The sequence below is a fragment of the Ruditapes philippinarum genome, unplaced genomic scaffold (assembly GCF_026571515.1).
Source record: "Ruditapes philippinarum isolate M1 unplaced genomic scaffold, ASM2657151v2 ctg105_1_1_1_1, whole genome shotgun sequence".
NCBI lineage: Eukaryota > Metazoa > Mollusca > Bivalvia > Venerida > Veneridae > Ruditapes > Ruditapes philippinarum.
Window position 1 is genome coordinate 23,043 of NW_026866838.1, and position 19,344 is coordinate 42,386.

The 19,344-nt window shown below is 32.5% G+C and overlaps 1 protein-coding gene across 1 annotated transcript in view; it reads left to right on the forward strand.

Moving 5' to 3' along the window:
• The first annotated feature begins 343 nt into the window (after positions 1-343).
• The window catches only part of LOC132733888 (catenin alpha-like), a 31,986-nt gene continuing 12,985 nt past the window's right edge, over positions 344-19,344 (forward strand). Inside the window, exons 1-10 of the mRNA XM_060720614.1 lie at positions 344-493; positions 4,619-4,731; positions 7,997-8,186; positions 9,409-9,575; positions 10,433-10,561; positions 11,633-11,887; positions 12,331-12,534; positions 12,764-12,802; positions 18,325-18,405; positions 18,660-18,837. Coding sequence (XP_060576597.1) covers positions 4,642-4,731; positions 7,997-8,186; positions 9,409-9,575; positions 10,433-10,561; positions 11,633-11,887; positions 12,331-12,534; positions 12,764-12,802; positions 18,325-18,405; positions 18,660-18,837 — 1,333 coding nt within the window. The 5' untranslated portion in view covers positions 344-493; positions 4,619-4,641. The remainder of the gene's footprint in view (positions 494-4,618; positions 4,732-7,996; positions 8,187-9,408; positions 9,576-10,432; positions 10,562-11,632; positions 11,888-12,330; positions 12,535-12,763; positions 12,803-18,324; positions 18,406-18,659; positions 18,838-19,344) is intronic.

Consider the following 19,344-nt stretch of genomic DNA (forward strand, 5'->3'; position numbering starts at 1 on the left):
CATAATTAGAGCTAAACTAAATTTTGGAATCATGCCTCTTAACATTTTCAACACAACCCTAGCGCCCATTCTTTAGTATTCTCGTCGTTTTTCCCCTTTTTTCAGTAATTTGAATTTTCCTGGGTCAATGTTACGCACGGCGTAAGTGCCTATCGCTAGCTACGCCCGGGACGGCTATAGTGATGACATCGACATCTTCATATTTGAATTCGTAAGCTAAATTTTTAAAATATTTTGCTGTTCTATTTACTGACCGAAAGTATCTTCATCACCAATATAGTTAATATAGTAATTGCATAACATGATCACAATGGTCTTGAATTCGCATTTTTTATTATTTTCTATTAATTTCAAACATATTTTTCTTTAATGCATTCAATCGTACATGCTGTAATATAAGATTTTTGCTTATGTGTGAAGTAAACAGAACACCGGAAGTTGGCTTGTGACTCAACATACGGAAGAGATAATTTGATAAACACTACAAATTTTGGTAAATATTTTAGTTTCTAATTTAAGGATAGTAAAAACATGCAATGAATAAATTAATTACATGCATGATCTTAAATAGTCCGTAAAATGTGTGTACTGAACACGAAGGAGTAGATAAATCGATATAAATTATTTGTGCTACCCCACCCAAAAGCATTTTGACTTGTCTTTCCCCAATACTTTTAAAATTAAAACTGTTTAACATCTTAACAGGATGGGCTCATTACCCTATTCGGCTTTAACATTAATATTAAAATTTCTTGAAAGTCAATGAAGATAGGCCCATGAAGATATTTCTTCACACTTGCTATATTTTTAAGAATTACACATACGATTAAGCCTTTTTTTATTGTAGAAACGGGTTGTAATAGAATGCGAAATGGACTCCATTTCGCGAAATGAACTTACCGCCTACGAAATGGACATTTGTTTGTTTAACCGCGATGAGTAATATTATTTTTATTAATTTATGTTTAACCTTTGACATAAAACTACAGATTGAACAAATTAATATTACTTTTTTCCTATTTTATAGTCATATTTATGAAAATAATCTGGCATCTACGAAATGGAGTTTTCGGCCACGAAATGGAGTTTTCGCTTACGGAATGGACATTTGCTTTACAAATTATGGTGTAACTGACATGTCACAAAGGGTATCTTTTCTATTCACTTAAATTTAATCTGGGACGACAAAAATATTTTTGTCCCAGGTTAAACATATGATATATTACAGAATCTTTCTATTTGAAAGACCATGTATAAAGCACTTAACTATGTGGCATTATTATACGATTATTTTCAAATGTAGATCTACAAGCATAAATAATGAAAAAATATCACCAAAAATTAAATTGTTTAAATAGTAATTTTATGTCATATATCACTTGTTCGTTATTAAAAAAGATATTAAATGGTACACTTAAACCAAAATTTAAGAAACAAATGTCCATTTCGTAGTCGAAAAGTTCATTTCGCGAAATGGAGTCCATTTCGCATTCTATTACTACCGTTGTAGAAACAAATTTAGGAACACTTTTAGAATTTTTCCGCATCAAAATCCATATTTATAAATTCTTATTCCTAACTAAACTCTTCAACCAGTGCCAAAAACACTAACCCAAACCTTATCCATCAAAGTAATCTGAGTGATTTTGTATTGAAACGTAGATATTGAAGAATAATATTGGGTAAAATTATAATGTTAAAAATAGTTGCGGACAGATTCAAAAATCTAGCTGAAACATTGAAACAAGAATAAATTGATAACTTAGCTCTTATAGAAATATTTTCCTTTTTTTTAGATTTTCATGACACATAATCTTTGAAGTCCATAAGACTAGTCAAAATATATTGACGTGCCAAAGCTTGATTCTGAGATACTTTTCGTTCTGGGGCAGAATCTTGCTTTAACGTCAAAACCAAAAGGAGACCTTTCTGTGGTGAAACGTGGATTTCGACGTAAATGTGAAAATGCCGAGAATATAAACTAAGAATTTATTCAACAGTACAATTTTAAGGAATTAACAGCACAAAGTGCCAGCCTATAAACTTAAAAGAAAGTAAACCACGTTAGTTTCATTTCACTGTCTCATTTGTGTACCAATGTCGCCATATTGTGATGTTGCTACAGTAAGGCCATCCTTAAAAAAATGTTTGTTTGCAGTAACGCGACCGACTCACAAAATTTGCCCCTACTCAAAAGTTTTTTTCATGGTCTGGAAAAAAAAAATGTTTTTTGAATCAGAAAATTATGCCTTGTGCTTTGTTTTTGTTCTTTTAAAGGTTAATAGAAGAAATAAAATGTAGGTATTATTTAATTAGAATTCATTTATCAATTTATTAATTGTTACCAGATTATCAAAGCATAAATTGTCCAGCATTTTGAAATTCCATGTTTATTTGGGAGTACAGTTCAATAAAAAAAAAAAAAAATCGACCTACCTACCCACCTTGAAAATTCTGGGTCGGGTTACTGCAAACAAACATTTTTTTAAGGATGGCCTAATGTAACATGTACGCTAAAAATCGATATTGTTCGGTACCGTGCGTAAATGTTGTCTTTTTTCTTTTTGTGGCTAAAAAAATATGAAAAACTATTAAAAAGTGTTAATAACTTAATTATTATTTTTTAATGTTTTTATTATTAATTATATTTATTGCTACATTAAAATAAATCGCCAAGAAATAATCTTTAAATATTTTTCTAATTGATTGAAATCTTTGAAATGATACGGGAAAATTTTAATATAGTCCTCTTTTTTATACTTTTTTTACTTGATGTGTTTCGTCGTTTCTCAGTATCGCAGTACCAAATACACACCAGTGTAGTTATCAACAGAGTATTTGTCACGTGACATTAGCGACGATGTCTTTATTTTGATGGTGCATGTGTTTACTTTTCTATCAAAATCTTTATGTTAGGAATATTTTCACTAATAAAACATGAAATTGATGTAGAAATGAATAATCTTTAAAGTTATCGTAACAAATTTATTCAAATATGACTTCTAATACGATTTTATACGGTCCAAAGCTTGCGCTCAAAATCCTGGCGCAAATTTCACCACAGAAAAGGTACTTTTTATGTTGTACGTAGAGGCGAAATATTGTCACAACAGACACGAAAATAGCACAATATCTCGTCGCGCAGTACAATTAGTTGGACTATCCATAAGACATGTTGGACAAAAACAAACTTCATTGGCTTTCTTATGTTCTTAATTTTGTGCCAATATCATATGTGACAGTATTCTAAAGTTTCTGAACTTTGCAGACTTAGAACATCAAAGCGACATTGACTTCACATCGCTTTTGTACTTACTACAAGTAACATGTACAGGATCTTTACATATCTTACAAAGTTATTAGGCTTTCGGTTAAAAAAATAAAATAAAAATGGCTACAAATGTCATTGTTGAAAAAAAAAAACTTAAAATAATCCTCCCAAAAAAAACTAAAATAAATGGTGTAAGAACACACCAGGTTTAGCAATGATAAGTTATCAGGTGTACCAACATGAAAAATGTTATTTAACCTGACTGTCATGATTGGAGTTTGTAAGTACAACTGAACTTGATGCAACACATGAAAAGATGGGAAAAAGACACTTGTGTGTCCTGGCTCAATCATTTCTTGCATTGTTTACTTACGTGCTATATGGCTAATGTTAGTACTTAGTGTGTAGGCGGTCTATGAGAAAGACCTGAGGAATTTACCAACAGTGGGTCTGGGGTTAGGGTTAGAGTTTTCAGTGGTTCATAATGCAAACATCAGTGTTTCCGCTACTCTGTGTTTCTTGCATTTTTGACGCAATAATTTTAAGAATGACGCATTGGAAAAGGCAAAGCGCGTTTTCTATGACGCAGTGATAATCTGCCTTACATGTAATTAGATGCATTTTCATTAAGTTATTTCTCCTATTATTAGTGCCATTGTGTTAAAATAGGCAATTATTGTTTGAGTATCGAAATGGCCATTCCGAAATTTATTTATATCGGTAACTGAGGGTATGTATAAGTTGCTAACCTATTCTGTGTCGTTATCGGCACAACATTGAACCATTTTACAATCAGTCACGGTATCCGGGATTTAGACATGCACGGTCAGGGTGTAAACAAGCGATTTTTGCATGCAGACGATTTTCTTACAATGGCAAGCACACCACAAAAGATAGGGGCTTTAGTTAGTGACATAGATAACAATGTTATCTACATTTCTGCTTTAGTGGTCAAAAATATCAAAGTGCCTGCAATAAACAGACATATGGCAGGTTAAATGTTTTCATGCAAATAAGACTTGGTTCTTCCTTAAAAGATTTTTCGTTTGCTTCCGCAAAAAGTGAGAAATTGAAGTTAACATGTGAAATCAAACAGTTCTGAGATTTACTTTTGTAATTTTTACTTTTTTAAAATTTTACCCTTAATAATTTCAAATGACCCCCATATTTTTATACAGAGGGTCACAAAATGACCCCCAAAAAAATCTAGTCTGGCAGAAACACTGAAACATGATTATAATGTGGTTCCTTTAAATAATTAATTTTTGTCAGATTTATGATGAAAAATGCAGTAAACAATTTACTTTAATATATCTGTTTATAATGATATTTAATATTTATTTTCAGTGTTGTGAGTGTACCCAGTCAACATGGGTTCCTTGAACATAAAATGGGACCCAAAGAATTTGGAAATTAGGACAAAGTCAGTAGAGAAAACATTGGAGCCTCTTGTTACACAGGTGCAGCTTTTTTCTTAATATAACAAATTGACTATCTGTTCTAAAATTTAGTGTGTATGAATTTCATAAAGGTCCTGTTGGAATGTAGAGAAATTTTTATTTTTTTTACTTTATTTATTCTATTAGTCAACTATTTTTAGCTCACCTGTCACAAAGTGACAGGGTGAGCTTTTGTGATCGCTTTTCGTCCGGCGTCCGTCCGGCGTCCGTCCATCCGTCGTCCGTCCGTAAACTTTTGCTTTAAATGACATCTCCTCATAAACCACTGAGCCAATTTCATCCAAACTTCACAGGAATGTTCCTTTGGTGGTCACCTTTAAAAGTTGTTCAAAGAATTTAATTCCATGCAGAACTCTGGTTGCCATGGCAACCGAAAGAAAAATCTTTAAATATCTTCTTTTAAACAACCCTAAGAGCTAGAGCTTAGATATTTGGCATGAAACATCTTCTACTGAGTGTCTACCAAGTTTGTTCAAATAAAAGCCCTGGAGTCAAAATTGGCCCCGCCCCAGGGTCATTGATTTTCCCTATATGCATATAGTAAAAACTTAAAAATTCTTCTTTTAAAGAACCATAAGAGCTAGAGCTTAGATATTTGGCATGAAACCTCTTCTAGTGAATGTCTACCAAGTTTGTTCAAATAAAAGCCCTGGGGTCAAAATTGACCCCGCCCCAGGCAGAGCTGCATTACTGGTACTGGTACTGCAGTACGTACTGCAGCTATTTTGCAACTACTGGTACTGATACTGAATTACTCTTACAAAATTTTGCTACTACTGGTACTGGTACTGCATTACTGTCTTAAAAAGTGGTACTGCTACTGCATTACCCAGTACTTTTGGTTTTGATAAAATTAAAAATAACATCAATTTTTCTCATAAAATAAAGCTAAAAATAACATTAATTATATTTTATTTTTGTGAAAAAGTAAGTTATCAAATCTAAAGATAATTTGCTGCAATATTCCTTCAAATGTTAATATATTATTCATCATAAAAAGCACCAAAGACTTTAAGTAAAAATTAAATTAGGATAAACAGACTCAATAACTCTTTACCCTAAAATATCCTTATTAAAATCTTTTATTACTTTGTATTTACTAGTAAAAGAGCAAAATAAACACTTATTAATTTCTTCTATTCTAAAAAATCCCATTTCAAGTGAAAAAAAATGATATTGTAAGCACCATAAAAAGTTGTTATTTACTTTGGTATAAATTGAACAGAGGTGTGAAGGTGTGAAAGGCAACAAAAGACTGTTGTGTTTTAAATGAAAGATGTTTGCATTGTATTTATACTGTTGACTGGTTACTAAACAATTAGATATAACATGAATACATGTTGTAAATATTGTTTGTAAAAAGTATTTTAAAACTATAAACTGTAAATATGTTATGTTAACTTTAAAGCAGCATGCCTCCAGATTCATCCTAATTTTCATGAAAAATTTGAAAATGTATTTAAAGGTAAAATATTGTTAAATGAACAAAGAGAGTACTTGACACATTACAATTGGCACTTAAAATCCACGTAAATTACCAAAAAGAGGTCAAAACATGCATAAATTTATAGCCTCTACTGCGTTAGTAACGCAGTAGAAATATAGTGATAAAACTACAAAATACAGTCATTAATTGCACATAAGATATAAATTATCACTTGAATCTTTAATTTGTTTACTTTTCTCAAAGTTTTAGTAATTTTTTTCCAAGTTTAATTTTCCTGAAATATTTTGGGTCATCTGGAGGCATGCGGCTTTAAATTAAATTATGATTTTGTTTTTTTGCTGAATAATATTTGCAATTATTTGTTTGACACTGTATTTATTCAAACTTTGATGAATATATAAAAGTAATGGTACTGATACTTAATTACTTCACCAAAAAAAGTACTGGTACTGCAGTACAGAGCTAAAATCTAGTACTGGTACTGGTAATGGTACTGCATAATTTGCCAAGTACTGGTACTGGTACTGAAGTACTACACCCTTAGTACTGATGCAGCTCTGGCCCCAGGGGGTCATTGATTTTCCCTATATGCATATAGTAAAAACTTAAAAAATCTTCTTTTAAAGAACCGTAAGAGCTAGAGCTTAGATATTTGGCATGAAACATCTTCTAGTGAATGTCTACCAAGCTTGTTCAAATAAAAGCCCTGGGGTCAAAATTGGCCCCGCCCCAGGGGGTCATTGATTTTCCCTATATGCATATAGTAAAAACTTAAAAAATCTTCTTTTAAAGAACCCAAAGAGCTAGAGCTAAGATATTAAGCATGAAACATCTTCTAGTGAGTGTCTACCAAGTTTGTTCAAATTAAAGCCCTGGGGTCAAAATTGACCCCGCCCCGGGGGGTCATTGATTTTCCCTATATGCATATAGTAAAAACTTAAAAATTCTTCTTTTAAAGAACCATAAGAGCTAGAGCTTAGATATTTGGCATGAAACGTCTTCTAGTGAATGTCTACCAAGTTTGTTCAAATAAAAGCCCTGGGGTCAAAATTGACCCCGCCCCAGGGGGTCATAGATTTTCCCTATATGCATATAGTAAAAACTTAAAAAATCTTCTTTTAAAGAACCCAAAGAGCTAGAGCTAAGATATTTAGCATGAAACATCTTCTAATGAGTGTCTACCAAGTTTGTTCAAATAAAAGCCCTGGGGTCAAAATTTGCCCCGCCCCAAAAACTTAAAAAATCTTCTTTTAAAGAACTCAAAGAGCTAGAGCTAAGATATTTAGCATGAAACATGTTTTAATGGGTGTCTACCAAGTATGTTCAAATAAAAGCCCTGGGGTCAAAACTGGCCCCGCCCGGTGGGGTCATTGATTTCCCTTATATGTGTATAGCAAAAACTTAAAAATCTTCTTTGAAAAAACCCAAATAGCTAGAGTTTAGATATTAAGCATGAAACATCTTTAAGTAAATATCTACAAAGTTTGTTCAAATGAAAGCCCGGGGGTCAAAACTGGCCCTTCCCCAGGGGTGTCATTGTTTTTAACTATATGTGTATAGTAAAAACTTTAAAAATCTTCTTTTAAAAAACCCAATGAGCTAGAACTTAGATGTTTAGCATGAAACATCTTCTTATGGGTGTCTACCAAGTCTGTTCAAATAAACAAATAAAAGCCCTTGGGTAAAAATTGGGGTGGGGGGGCCTATATACAGGTGAGCGACCTCAGGGCCATCATGGCCCTCTTGTTTTTTAATTCTCTGCAAAGATTGTGTTGCTTTGTTTGCTCTGGTAGTAAAAATGTTCTGTTGTGGTCACAGGTAACCACTTTAGTCAACCAGAAAGGACCATCAAACAAGAAAAAAGGAAGATCAAAGAAGGGTCATGTTCTTGCTGCAGCTGTACAGAAGGCTACCCTTAACTTTGTAGAAAAAGGAGAGGAGATTGCGAGAGAAAACCCTGATGTTAAGGAAGACATGTTGGCAGCAGTTGATGAAGTCAGAAAAACAGGTATGATATAACAGGTGTTTGTTTCCAGGATTTTCAGCGATGTTTTGTTAAACATTGGGGAAAAAAACAGGATTTTAATTTTGCAGTGATTAAATGAATGCAAAGAATCAATGTCTAGGATGGCATCTTCCAACATTTAAGCACCATAACAGTGAAGAAGCTCTTATTTTCAAAGATTTTAGAATTTGTTATTCAATAGTTTTATTTTGTAACTTTCAATTGGGAATTTTTTCCTATGGATTGGGAAAATAATGTACTCAATGGGGAATATGATTGAATATCGGCTATAAAATAAACAAAAAAAATCCCTGTATATATTGATCATGTTTTGTTATTGTTATATTTTTACTCTCGCCCCTCCATCTCAAATGTTCTAAAAAAGAAGAAAATTTTTTTACAGGAGCTACACTGAGGTACAAAATTTTAACTACATAAAATTAAAATTTTTACATATAGGAACTTTGATTGCCATGGCAAATATGAACTTGTAATTAATAGATAATACAGAAATATACAAATCATATTTTTGTGTGCAATTCTTAGCGCAATGTAAACAGAAAGCTTTTAAACACTTTGTTTTTGGGTCATTTTTCACATGAATGGTTATTCTGAAAATAATAGTGAGTGAATGATATGAAATTTGCAGAATAATATGAAATTTTGCAAGTGATAAGTCCAGACCAGTGACAAAGGGTACATAAAGCTTGAAAAAATATTCCCAAGTCAGAATACTTGAGTGGAATCCCTTTAAAGGCTTGAGCATATTTTGGTGAATTGTTATGTATCAAACTGAAGTCAGTGGACAATTTTGTGTTAGTGGATTTTTGATGGAGTAAGTTCTGTTTAAAATTGTCATAAGTTTAATTTTGGTGAACAAAAGGAAAAGTTTTAGCATGCTATTAGTTTATTTCGTCAGATTTTCCCATAATTTTTGGGGTAAATACTGATACATGTATATGTTGTATGTTATGTAAGCATCAAACTTTTGTGCAATCCTGGTTTATTACAAAGTCTAGTTTATGATTACCTTATATATTTGTACTATTTATATATTACTATTAAGGAGAAGCCATGGGGCAAGCAATATATTTGTACTATTTATATATTACTATTAAGGAGAAGCCATGGGACAAGCAATATATTTGTACTATTTATATATTACTATTAAGGAGAAGCCATGGGGCAAGCAATATATTTGTACTATTTATATATTACTATTAAGGAGAAGCCATGGGGCAAGCATCAGAAGAGTTTGCAGCAGATCCATGTTCATCTATGAAGAGAGGGGCAATGGTGCGTGCAGCACGTGCTCTCTTATCTGCTGTAACTAGACTGCTTATCTTAGCTGATATGGTAGATGTCCATCTACTGCTAAAATCTCTCCGAGTGGTGAGTATAGTAAACTTAATGTACCAATCTAGTCATAATATATGATGACCAGATTTGATTACACATTTGTACAATTTAGAATTTGAAAAACAAGAAAAGGGGTGTCGGTGGTGGAGTTGTTAAAGTCATTGACTTCAATCCACTTTCCCCATTACTGCTGTGATTTCCAATCTTGACAGGAACTTTAGAGTCATGTGAGGTCACAGTGATGAATATGGATGGTTCTACTTCAGTGCCTGAAATAATGCACAAAAGGGCACCTGAGGTCTTCCACCACCAAGAAAGTTATTTCTTTTTAAAATAATAATATTATTTATTAAATTGAATGAAATAAGTAATACTTAACTTTATTAGTATTGTTGTAGACTTTCTCTAAAAAAAGAATCTGAAATTGGTCTACCTTGCCCCAGTCCCCAATATAGTAATTACTAATTAGGGTCCTCGTATAGCTGGAGAAACCATATTGGACAAGTGATATACATATAAGACAAGTGATAGACATATTAGAAAAGTGATATACATATAAGACAAGTAATATACATATTAGACAAGTGATATACATATAAGACAAGTGATATACATATTAGACAAGTGATATACATATAAGACAAGTGATATACATATTAGACAAGTGATATACATATAAGACAAGTGATATACATATAAGACAAGTGATATACATATTAGACAAGTGATATACATATTAGACAAGTGATATACATATTAGACAAGTGATATACATATTAGACAAGTGATATACATATTAGACAAGTGATATACATATTGGACAAGTGATATACATATTAGACAAGTGATATACATAATAGACAAGTGATATACATATTACCATATTGCAGGTGGAGAATGATTTAGATCGTATTCGTAATGCGTCTAGTCAGCAAGAATTGATGGACAGCTTTAAGGAGTTTGGGAAGAGTGTTGTAGAGCTGTCAGAGAGAGCAGCACAGAGACAAGCAGATCTAAAGGTTAGTTAGACAGATGTATTAGTAATTAAAGACAATTTCTGCAATCACTTGAGAACAATGAAAACAAAAACTTAAGAAAAACAGACTTTGTTTTATAGATTCTGTTTATAAGAATTCAAATTCAAAAGTTTATTGTATAATCAGGCCACCAGCCCATACACATATTACATAATACTTATAATGTTACAGTCATGAGAGGCAATAACATTTGTTTTGTCAAGAAAACAGAACAATACACAAAATTATTTCAAACAATTTATAATACAAAGTCAATATAATAATATTCTAGTCTATATTCTTTCTTTTGTAGCAAAATACAAATACATAGCAAGTTCTCTAATGACTTTAACATTTTGATAAGACATTAAATTATAAAACATTAGTACATTTGGAGTCTGAATATATACAGAAGGTATGTATTTAATCCTTAAGTCATTGTAAAGAGGACAACAAAATTGTACAAAACCTGAGAAATATAACAGCATTTACATGATACTTGGGCCAAATTGCAGCTGCAATACAGCTGTTCTTGTTTGTTAAGTGTTTTAACTTGTCTATTAGTACTAAGTTTGTTGAGTGTATTAAACTTGTATTGTAAAAAATAGTAAGTGCCTTCTGTTTAACTAAAAATGGAAACCTGATAGGTTTATATTCGTACTCTATGAATGTGTAATAGTGAATGCTGAAATTGTCTTCATGTTAATCCTATATATGTCAATACTATAGAAAAGACGGAAGTTGTCTTTAATTACTCTTACATATGTGAATACAAAGTAAAGATTACATATGTGAATACAAAGTAAAGATTACATATGTGAATACAAAGTAAAGATTACATATTTGAATACAAAGTAAAAACTGAAGTTGTCTCTAATTACAATTAAATTTGTGAATACAAAAGTAATGGTTTTCATTGATTTATAAAGAAAACAGCCAAGTCGTACTAATCAAGGCAGACAAACTGTTCAGGTTAAATGGAGTAAGATAAAACACTTTGCAACTTGACACAAAACTGTAACAAGATGAGTAAAATATCATAGCTAGATAAAATATCTGCTCTGTTTGTTTTAGGATCCTAGGAGACGTGATGACCTTGCAGCGTCCAGGGCAACATTAAAGAAGAGCAGCATGATGTTGTTAACAGCATCAAAAGCGTATGTTCGACACCCGGAGCTGGCGGCTGCTAGAGCAAACAGAGACTGGGCTTATGAGCAGTTGTGTGATGCTGTCAACACTATATCAGGTGTTGCCCAGGCAACCGGGCAGTCAAGTGCTCATCCATATGAAGGTGCTGGAGAACTTGCTGCAGCTCTTGATGAACTCATGGTATGTTTTAATTGTTAGTCTTTGCTTGATGAACTCATGGTATGTTTTAATTGTTAGTCTTTGCTTGACTTCATTCTAAGTCTTCATCCCTTAGGAACATAGAAAACCTTATGTATCGGGGGGAAGAATGTATTTGACTGTTGTTATTAATATTGATATAATGGACACTGTTGTCATGTGGTATTCTTGGCATAATTTTTGACAAGAACATTCAAATCAATATGTCTGCCTTAGTGCTTGTGGAAAGTTTGTACTAGAAGAATAAAGTTGAAATAGTAACAATATATAGAATTATCTGTCCATTTATGGGTAAAAAGTACTTTATGGCTTTAAGAATACCTGAAATCACTGTAGGTAGCTATTTGGAAATACATTTATATATACTGGTAATAATCTGTTAGGGTGTATTACTGAAGTAGTTGTTTTGTTTTGTTTGGTTACAGCAAAAAGTGATAATGGATCCACTAACATATAACGAGGTACGTATGAGGCCGTCCCTCGAGGAGAGATTAGAGAGTATTATCAGTGGTGCCGCATTAATGGCAGACTCAGCGTGCACGAGGGAGGATAGACGGGAGAGGATCGTACAGGAGTGTAACGCTGTCAGACAAGCACTACAAGATCTCCTTACAGAATACATGAATAATGTGAGTAACTTACCTTCCCCCAATAATATATAATACTTGTGTGACATTTATCAGTGATGTCAAAAACCGACATAACTTCTTCTTTAAATTTAATGATTTATCAAAGTGCTTTAATGATAACTTGACAGTTATGTTGTAACAGAAATTTTCTTTGTATTGTTATAAAAAATTAAATTTTCACATTTGAATGATTCTTTGAAGATATTTTAGATGGCTTTTTATATTTAAGTGTCGACCAAAGTTTCCTATAAGGAAAACTCGATTTAAGGTAACCAGTTGTTATAAGACATGCATCTTTCAATCTAGCATGAATGTTATGTTAGGATATGTTTCACATCATTTGTTCCCTGTTTGATGATTGGTATGTTAGGATATGTTTCACATCATTTGTTACCTGTTTGATGATTGGTATGTTAGGATATGTTTCACATCATTTGTTACCTGTTTGATGATTGGTATGTTAGGATATGTTTCACATCATTTGTTCCCTGTTTGATGATTGGTATGTTAGGATATGTTTCTCATCATTTGTTACCTGTTTGATGATTGGTATGTTAGGATATGTTTCCCATCATTTGTTACCTGTTTTGATGATTGGTATGTTAGGATATGTTTCACATCATTTGTTACCTGTTTGATGATTGGTATGTTAGGATATGTTTCACATCATTTGTTACCTGTTTGATGATTGGTATGTTAGGATATGTTTCCCATCATTTGTTACCTGTTTGATGATTGGTATGTTAGGATATGTTTCACATCATTTGTTACCTGTTTGATGATTGGTATGTTAGGATATGTTTCACATCATTTGTTACCTGTTTGTTTCTCATTGGTTACTATATGTTAAGCTTCTTGCAGTTCTTTAAACCACTTTTAAATATAAGATCCGGACAAAAGGAACTTCCTGTTTATTTAGCCTTGAAATAGGACCTGTCCATTTTGCTATGAAATTGGTCCTGTCCATTTTGCTATGAAATAGGACCTGTCCATTTTGCTATATGAAATAGGTCCTGTCCATTTTGCTATGAAATAGGTCCTGTTTATTTAGCCTTGAAATTGGACCTCTCCATTTTGCTATGAAATTGGTCCTGTTTATTTAGCCTTGAAATTGGACCTGTCCATTTTGCTATGAAATTGGTCCTGTTTATTTAGCCTTGAAATAGGACCTGTCCATTTTGCTATGAAATTGGTCCTGTTTATTTAGCCTTGAAATTGGACCTGTCCATTTTGCTATGAAATTGGTCCTGTTTATTTAGCCTTGAAATTGGACCTGTCCATTTTGCTATGAAATTGGTCCTGTTTATTTAGCCTTGAAATTGGACCTGTCCATTTTCATTTTTAGGACCTTCAATGTCAGAATCTAAAATCGAGCAGCCAACATTGTGTATTCTGGTTAGACTTCATAAATGTTCAGGCTGGCAAAGAAATCTTAAGGCTAACTTACCTGATTAAAGTATTCAAATACTTTAGTTATCATATTGAAAAAAGTGAATACTTTTATTGTATGAACTGACATGCAGGACTTGGTATTGATTTTCAAAGTTTTGATGTAAATTACATGTTCATTTGTAATAACAACTACATTATTTATGTCATGTCAGTTTATCATGTTGCATGTATTATGGTCATCAGTTGTGTTACATAAAAAATTGTTAGAAGCAGACCAGTGAACTAAAATTTAATGAAACATTTTCATTTGTGTTCCCCCTGTATCATTTTCATTGCATATCAAATAACACAATGAGAGAGGGTCAGATCACGTGATATTTTAATTTGTTGAAATGTTGATTGTTGTTCAATGAGTCAGTGTAACACTAATTCAGTTAAAATGTAATGTATGCATGTAATTGAAATATGAGAAATAGTGAGTCATTATTTAACAATAAACAATCATACATGTTGTATGTATAGGTAGATGAAAATGTTGGAATCATGCAAAGTTAATCAGGCATGAGTTACTAACATGAAATCAAACGTTAAAATGTGTTCATTAGGGTAGTCACTGTTTACTGAATCTACATGCCATAGTTTATCTACAAGGTGATAATCTGTAGGATGATATTTGATTTACCAGTAATACAGTCATATATGATTAGTTACAGTGATTTACCAGTAATACAGTCATATATGATTAGTTACAGTGATTTAACAGTAATACAGTCATATATGATTAGTTACAGTGATTTACCAGTAATACAGTCATATATGATTAGTTACAGTGATTTAACAGTAATACAGTCATATATGATTAGTTACAGTGATTTACCAGTAATACAGTCATATATGATTAGTTACAGTGATTACCAGTAATACAGTCATATATGATTAGTTACAGTGATTTACCAGTAATACAGTCATATATGATTAGTTACAGTGATTTACCAGTAATACAGTCATATATGATTAGTTACAGTGATTTACCAGTAATACAGTCATATATGATTAGTTACAGTGATTTAACAGTAATACAGTCATATATGATTAGTTACAGTGATTTACCAGTAATACAGTCATATATGATTAGTTACAGTGATTTACCAGTAATACAGTCATATATGATTAGTTACAGTGATTACCAGTAATACAGTCATATATGATTAGTTACAGTGATTTACCAGTAATACAGTCATATATGATTAGTTACAGTGATTTACCAGTAATACAGTCATATATGATTAGTTACAGTGATTTACCAGTAATACAGTCATATATGATTAGTTACAGTGATTACCAGTAATACAGTCATATATGATTACTTACAGTGATTTACCAGTAATACAGTCATATATGATTAGTTACAGTGATTTACCAGTAATACAGTCATATATGATTAGTTACAGTGATTTACCAGTAATACAGTCATATATGATTACTTACAGTGATTTACCAGTAATACAGTCATATATGATTACTTACAGTGATTTACCAGTAATACAGTCATATATGATTACTTACAGTGATTTACCAGTAATACAGTCATATATGATTAGTTACAGTGATTTACCAGTAATACAGTCATATATGATTAGTTACAGTGATTTACCAGTAATACAGTCATATATGATTAGTTACAGTGATTTACCAGTAATACAGTCATATATGATTAGTTACAGTGATTTACCAGTAATACAGTCATATATGATTAGTTACAGTGATTTACCAGTAATACAGTCATATATGATTAGTTACAGTGATTTAACAGTAATACAGTCATATATGATTAGTTACAGTGATTTAACAGTAATACAGTCATATATGATTAGTTACAGTGATTTACCAGTAATACAGTCATATATGATTAGTTACAGTGATTTTGACATGTTGTTATATAGCATTATATACAGGGTTGTGTATTTATAAAGTTGCAAGCAATAGTTTATATAGAGCCAAATAACCTGTCTAGAATATTCATAACAAAATTATAATACAGCAAACTTCCTTTTTTTGAGAAAAAATATAAATAATTTATAAATTGACAGCAGTTGTGTAGAATAGATTTTGTTAATATTAATTAAAGCGACATTACAATATGTGCAGATCTGTTCACCAGTCTTAATTTGTATAAACTATTGCAAAAGACTTGCTGTAAGTTAAAAACAGATAATTGTGGGTTTAACAGATTTCAATATGAAAATACTAGGAGCAATCGGTATAGATTTGATCAGTCTTTATGGACTGGCATGCTGACATTGGTCTATACTGGTGTCTAAGTCAAGTTATATTTACCATTGGCATGTATATGGTAAACTACTGTATCTGATCTATCATCTAGCATAAGTAAGCCAGTAATACTACAGGATTGTACATGTATTATAGTGGAAAAATGTATTTTAGTAATTAATACTGAATAACTGATTGAAAAATGAAAATAAAATATTCAGATTCTGTGAAATTATGTAAATAATTATTATGATAATCTTAGGAAATTGTAAGTAAGGGTCTGGTTATAAATGCTGATTGCCCTGAAAAGGTAATTTTCTTAAGTTGAACATGGTTTACCTATTGTTAACATAGACAAACTGTAACTACAGAATGATGTGACCATTTTGCAAGGATTTTTAGTAATTGTTTTAGCTATTATGTTACAATAAAACTACAGTGATACTCCATATTTTAACATTTTATGACTCTGACTGTCGCTGTTTTGATCCTTTTGCTCTCACATTGATTTAAATGGTCATTTGTCAGTCGGCCCTGATGCAGTTATCATGTGGGATTAGTAGTTAGTCCCTTAGTTAGAAGGGATGTCTGTAATCTGGTGTTTAAGGTCCTCACCACTGTGAGGAAGTTATCCTGCTACCTTCTGGAAAGTCAGTGGTTCTAATCAAGTGACCATTTATGCCTGAAATAATATATGGAGGGGTACCCGAGGTCTTACTCCACTAATAAAGCAGGAATGTCACCATATGTCTCATACTATAATGATATATGGAGGGGTACCCGAGGTCTTACTCCACTAGTAAAGCGGGAATGTCACCATATGTCTCGTACTATAATGACATATGGAGGGGTACCCGAGGTCTTACTCCACTAATAAAGCAGGAATGTCACCATATGTCTCGTACTATAATGACATATGGAGTGGTACCCGAGGTCTTACTCCACTAGTAAAGCAGGAATGTCACCATATGTCTCATACTATAATGATATATAGAGGGGTACCAGAGGTCTTACTCCACTAGTAAAGCAGGAATGTCACCATATGTCTCATACTATAATGATATATGGAGTGGTACCCGAGGTCTTACTCCACTAGTAAAGCGGGAATGTCACCATATGTCTCGTACTATAATGATATATGGAGGGGTACCCGAGGTCTTACTCCACTAGTAAAGCAGGAATGTCACCATATGTCTCATACTATAATGATATATAGAGGGGTACCCGAGGTCTTACTCCACTAGTAAAGCGGGAATGTCACCATATGTCTCATACTATAATGATATATAGAGGGGTACCCGAGGTCTTACTCCACTAGTAAAGCGGGAATGTCACCATATGTCTCGTACTATAATGATATATGGAGGGTACCCGAGGTCTTACTCCACTAGTAAAGCGGGAATGTCACCATATGTCTCATACTATAATGATATATGGAGTGGTACCCGAGGTCTTACTCCACTAGTAAAGCGGGAATGTCACCATATGTCTCATACTATAATGATATATAGAGGGGTACCCGAGGTCTTACTCCACTAGTAAAGCGGGAATGTCACCATATGTCTCGTACTATAATGATTATATGGAGGGGTACCCGAGGTCATACTCCACTAATAAAGCAGGAATGTCACCATATGTCTCGTACTATAATGACATATGGAGTGGTACCCGAGGTCATACTCCACTAATAAAGCAGGAATGTCACCATATGTCTCATACTATAATGATATATAGAGGGGTACCCGAGGTCTTACTCCACTAGTAAAGCGGGAATGTCACCATATGTCTCGTACTATAATGATATATGGAGGGGTACCCGAGGTCTTACTCCACTAGTAAAGCAGGAATGTCACCATATGTCTCATACTATAATGATATATAGAGGGGTACCCGAGGTCCTACTCCACTAGTAAAGCGGGAATGTCACCATATGTCTCATACTATAATGATATATAGAGGGGTACCCGAGGTCATACTCCACTAGTAAAGCTGTAATGTCACCATATGTCTCGTACAGGGTTGATGCAATGTAAACTCTTCATCATCATATGTATACATTATGTATAATTATTGCTAGTAATTAGAGAATTTAGAGACTTATATTTAATTTGACATTATATAATTTAGGCTGGTAGAGCAGAACCGAGTGAAGCACTGGACAGGGCTATAGACAATATGCAAAAGAAGACCAAGGATTTAAGAAGACAGGTAGATATTACCTTTAAACTTTTATTTATCAGTGTACCTTGTAAGATTTCACACATTAAATATCATTTCTAATCATATTATTATAGAATGTCAAATTTTCTCATAGTTCGCAAAGTTCTTATTTTTTTACAACAAATTGTTTGATTTTATTTTAATGATGTAAAGAATTTTTGTAAAACATCAAATAATTTGAGATTACTTTTTTATCAACCTAAAATTGACACATGTTACATTTGAAATGTTTCTATTTTTAGTTACGTAAAGCAGTAGTTGATCATGTCTCGGATTCCTTCCTGGAAACAAATGTTCCTCTACTTGTACTGATAGAAGCTGCTAAAGCTGGAGATGAGAAAGGTGTAGAGGAATATGCCCAGGTGTTTGCTGACCATGCTAATAAACTTGTAGAGGTAAATTATCTCCCCTTATTATGTTGTAACTTGTAGAGGTAAATTATCTCCCCTTATTATGTTCTAACTTGTAGAGGTAAATTATCTCCCCTTATTATGTTCTAACTTGTAGAGGTAAATTATCTCCCCTTATTATGTTCTAACTTGTAGAGGTAAATTATCTCCCCTTATTATGTTCTAACTTGTAGAGGTAAATTATCTCCCCTTATTATGTTCTAACTTGTATGTTCAAATTCATCTGTGTAATAAGCTTAAACAATGCTATTGTGGTTTTAGTTATAGAAGTAAATCAGTTTGTTTATGAATTTCTTTATTCAGAAAATGAGTCATTTATTTATTAGCTTTAACGCACAGATTTTACATTTCATAAATGGAAAATTTTGCAGGTTACATACATCATTATAGACTGTTCATTTTTTTTTAATACTTTTCAACATTTAGTTTTTACTCATGTCTGTAATGATTCGTCCTCACTGAATTTTTTGCGCTTTAAATATTAAGTATGTTTGGCTATTTAAACCATTTCTATAAA